This window comes from Montipora foliosa, chromosome 13, assembly GCF_036669935.1.
Source record: "Montipora foliosa isolate CH-2021 chromosome 13, ASM3666993v2, whole genome shotgun sequence".
In the NCBI taxonomy this organism is placed as follows: domain Eukaryota; kingdom Metazoa; phylum Cnidaria; class Anthozoa; order Scleractinia; family Acroporidae; genus Montipora; species Montipora foliosa.
The window spans coordinates 19,618,714-19,621,213 of NC_090881.1; the positions used below are offsets into that span (position 1 = coordinate 19,618,714).

The following is a 2,500-nucleotide window of genomic DNA, read 5'->3' on the forward strand; positions in this document are numbered from 1 at the left end:
TGGCGGCCATATTGGTGTACAAAACAAAACAAAATGTATGCATGGAATATGCATAAAAATAGAGTTTGGTTCCCAAAGGAGAGAACGTCTATTGTTCTTTTACACCAACATGGCCGCTGTGACGTCACGTGAAAACGATCTATTGTGATCAATAGGGACCTTTAGATCGGAGGACGAGAACGACTACGAGTTCGAGTTTTCTGTTCTGAGCATGGGCACTTCGAAAAATGTCGGCCTCCAAAACGTTATGCGCATGCTCAGTACGGAAAACTCGTACTCGTAGTCGTCCTCGTCCTCCGAACTTAAGTCTCTTAATGTCAGTATGAGAATGGCTGAGTACGAACCCATCACTCGGATTAAGACCTAAAATATGACCTTTTTTGTAAGACTTTCGCTAGTTGCCTTCATTTTTTTGTCATTGCAACATTCTCGTTCTTTGGACAGATTGTTGGCCTCCAGTATGTCTGACGCTGAATCTGGGATTCACACTGACAGTAACTCCACAAACCATTCAAGACGGAGTGCCGAGCGAGAGCCGCTACTCCAAAGTGAATGAAAAACCCATCGGAGACAGTAGATATTAAAGACTGCAAGGCAGACACCTTGCGGTAGTTAGTGATTCTTATTTAGGGTAGAAAGATTTCTGTCGTTGAGCCAATCAAAAGCTAGTAACAAGAACCAATCAGATCTCAAGATAGAGACACGTAGCTTGTGTTTCAAGCATGAGAAAAGAGGCTTGAAATAAGCCATGATTGATTTCGGTTCCGGTCACTTGATTGGCTGAAAAACTGCGGAATCTTGGTGTGCTTACATTAGTCCTCGTCTTTGTTATTTGCTTAATAAAATAACCTGTCTTTTAATTTATTAATTATTACAATTTAGTAATTCTAGCTCTTTAAAGTTGTCCTTATTGACTTAAGTTATTGACAACTTTTTAAGTATGTGTTTGTTTACTTCTTTTTACGGTTATTGTGGTATTGATATGAATCGTGGCAATGCGATTTTTTTGCAACAAAAATGTAATTATGAATTGTATATAGGGTTATAAAGGAAATCAAATTGGTCAATTCAAGATATTTTAAAATCTGTACCTATGAGTATTATTTTTATTATGGCTGGTTGAGCTTGGGTGTTCAGACATCAAATTATTTTTTATTATTAAAGCGTCGAACGTTTAGGCTCAAGAGATATATCATTACAGTTGCCAAAAACACATTTGGTTGAGATTGGATAACGAATTAAAAATTCTTTAATATATTTTAAAGAAGCTGTGTGAAAATTAACGAAGAGAGATGTGAAAAGTAGGTGACGTGGCTTTTTTCAGTGTATAGTGAATGGGTTTGATATCGGGAAATCAGCCATAAGGTGGAACATGGGAATGTAGATATTAGGCTAAACCATAGTTAATAGAGGGGACTGGTTGTGAAGCTCGGCAAACATCAGAGGAGCAAACAAAGATGCCAAGATTCAGGTTGGAAAGTCCACGACCGTGCACAAGCTCACTATGCATGAATTACGTAAGCAACACGTTTCTGTTGGTTAGTTCCTCAGTACGGAGTAAACAACTATTGTGTTTTGTGCACGGTCAAGGCCAAAAAAGAGAACAAAAACCTAAAACAAAGAAATTTCTCGGGTTTCATAACCATCCTCCTCTATTAACTATGGCCAAACAGTGGAGAATTCTTGACACAAAAAGGTAATTTTGTAAAACAACGAAAGAATGTGTTCAATTTTATTTAGCAAATGTCACTCTTTCCTTCTCAAACATGGCATTTTTGAGGATGTTAATGACTTCTTCGCTTTCTATCTGTAAATCTACTGGTCTGTTATCTTTTATATCCCGGATACTGAGATCTGCATTGGCTTTAATCAAAAGTTTCGTAAATTCCTTGTCATTCCGGTGTACACACATATGTAACGCGGTCTCTTGGCCCTCGCCTGGAAAAAAAGACCAAATCATGGTTAATGAGCGCACCCCGATCATGAAGCCTTGGGACATAAGTCGTTTTAAAGAAACTTCCACTTTTGAATCAATTGAACGGTTAACTGCTGTAAGTACTGGCTTAATTCAAACTTCAGCAATTTGGGAAGAATGAATTCTACCACACGCCAGATTGTCTCCACTGTTTAGGAATAAACAAGATGATGAGGAAAGATTTGGTATTTAGATTAAAATTTATTAATGTGGGCGTGACTAGTGTGCGAAGGAAGCGTTCGCAACGAACGAAAAGCGAATCAACTATTAGAGGGTAATGTGAAGTGCTATTTTAAACCCATGTAAAACATGTGAGCGTTAGCCCTACTAATGGAATTGAAATTGCTGTCAAATTGACATCTTAAATTCCCACGACCTGCTCCCATGTGACCTTTTAGCTCAGTCGGTAGAGCAGCGGTGATCTACCCCGAAGGCCGTGGGGTTCAATTCCCATCCTGGTCAGGGTTTTTCTCTGTCCTTGTGTGCGCCCAATTCCATTATTAGGGCTAACGCTCAGATGGTTTA

General features: G+C 38.9%; 2 protein-coding genes across 4 annotated transcripts in view; one reads left to right on the forward strand and one right to left on the reverse strand.

Moving 5' to 3' along the window:
• LOC137982096 (glucose-6-phosphate exchanger SLC37A2-like) overlaps positions 1 to 1,700 on the forward strand; it is a 34,787-nt gene extending 33,087 nt beyond the window's left edge. Inside the window, exon 24 of one of the 3 annotated variants that reach the window (XM_068829143.1) lies at positions 445 to 1,700. In XM_068829143.1, coding sequence (XP_068685244.1) covers positions 445 to 556 — 112 coding nt within the window. In that variant the 3' untranslated portion in view covers positions 557 to 1,700. The remainder of the gene's footprint in view (positions 1 to 444) is intronic. The other 2 variants (XM_068829142.1, XM_068829144.1) reach the window with 2 other exon arrangements.
• Positions 1,701 to 1,732: 32 nt separating this feature from the next.
• The window catches only part of LOC137981819 (serine/threonine-protein phosphatase 6 regulatory ankyrin repeat subunit A-like), a 9,052-nt gene continuing 8,284 nt past the window's right edge, over positions 1,733 to 2,500 (reverse strand). Inside the window, exon 4 of the mRNA XM_068828865.1 lies at positions 1,733 to 1,938. Coding sequence (XP_068684966.1) covers positions 1,733 to 1,938 — 206 coding nt within the window. The remainder of the gene's footprint in view (positions 1,939 to 2,500) is intronic.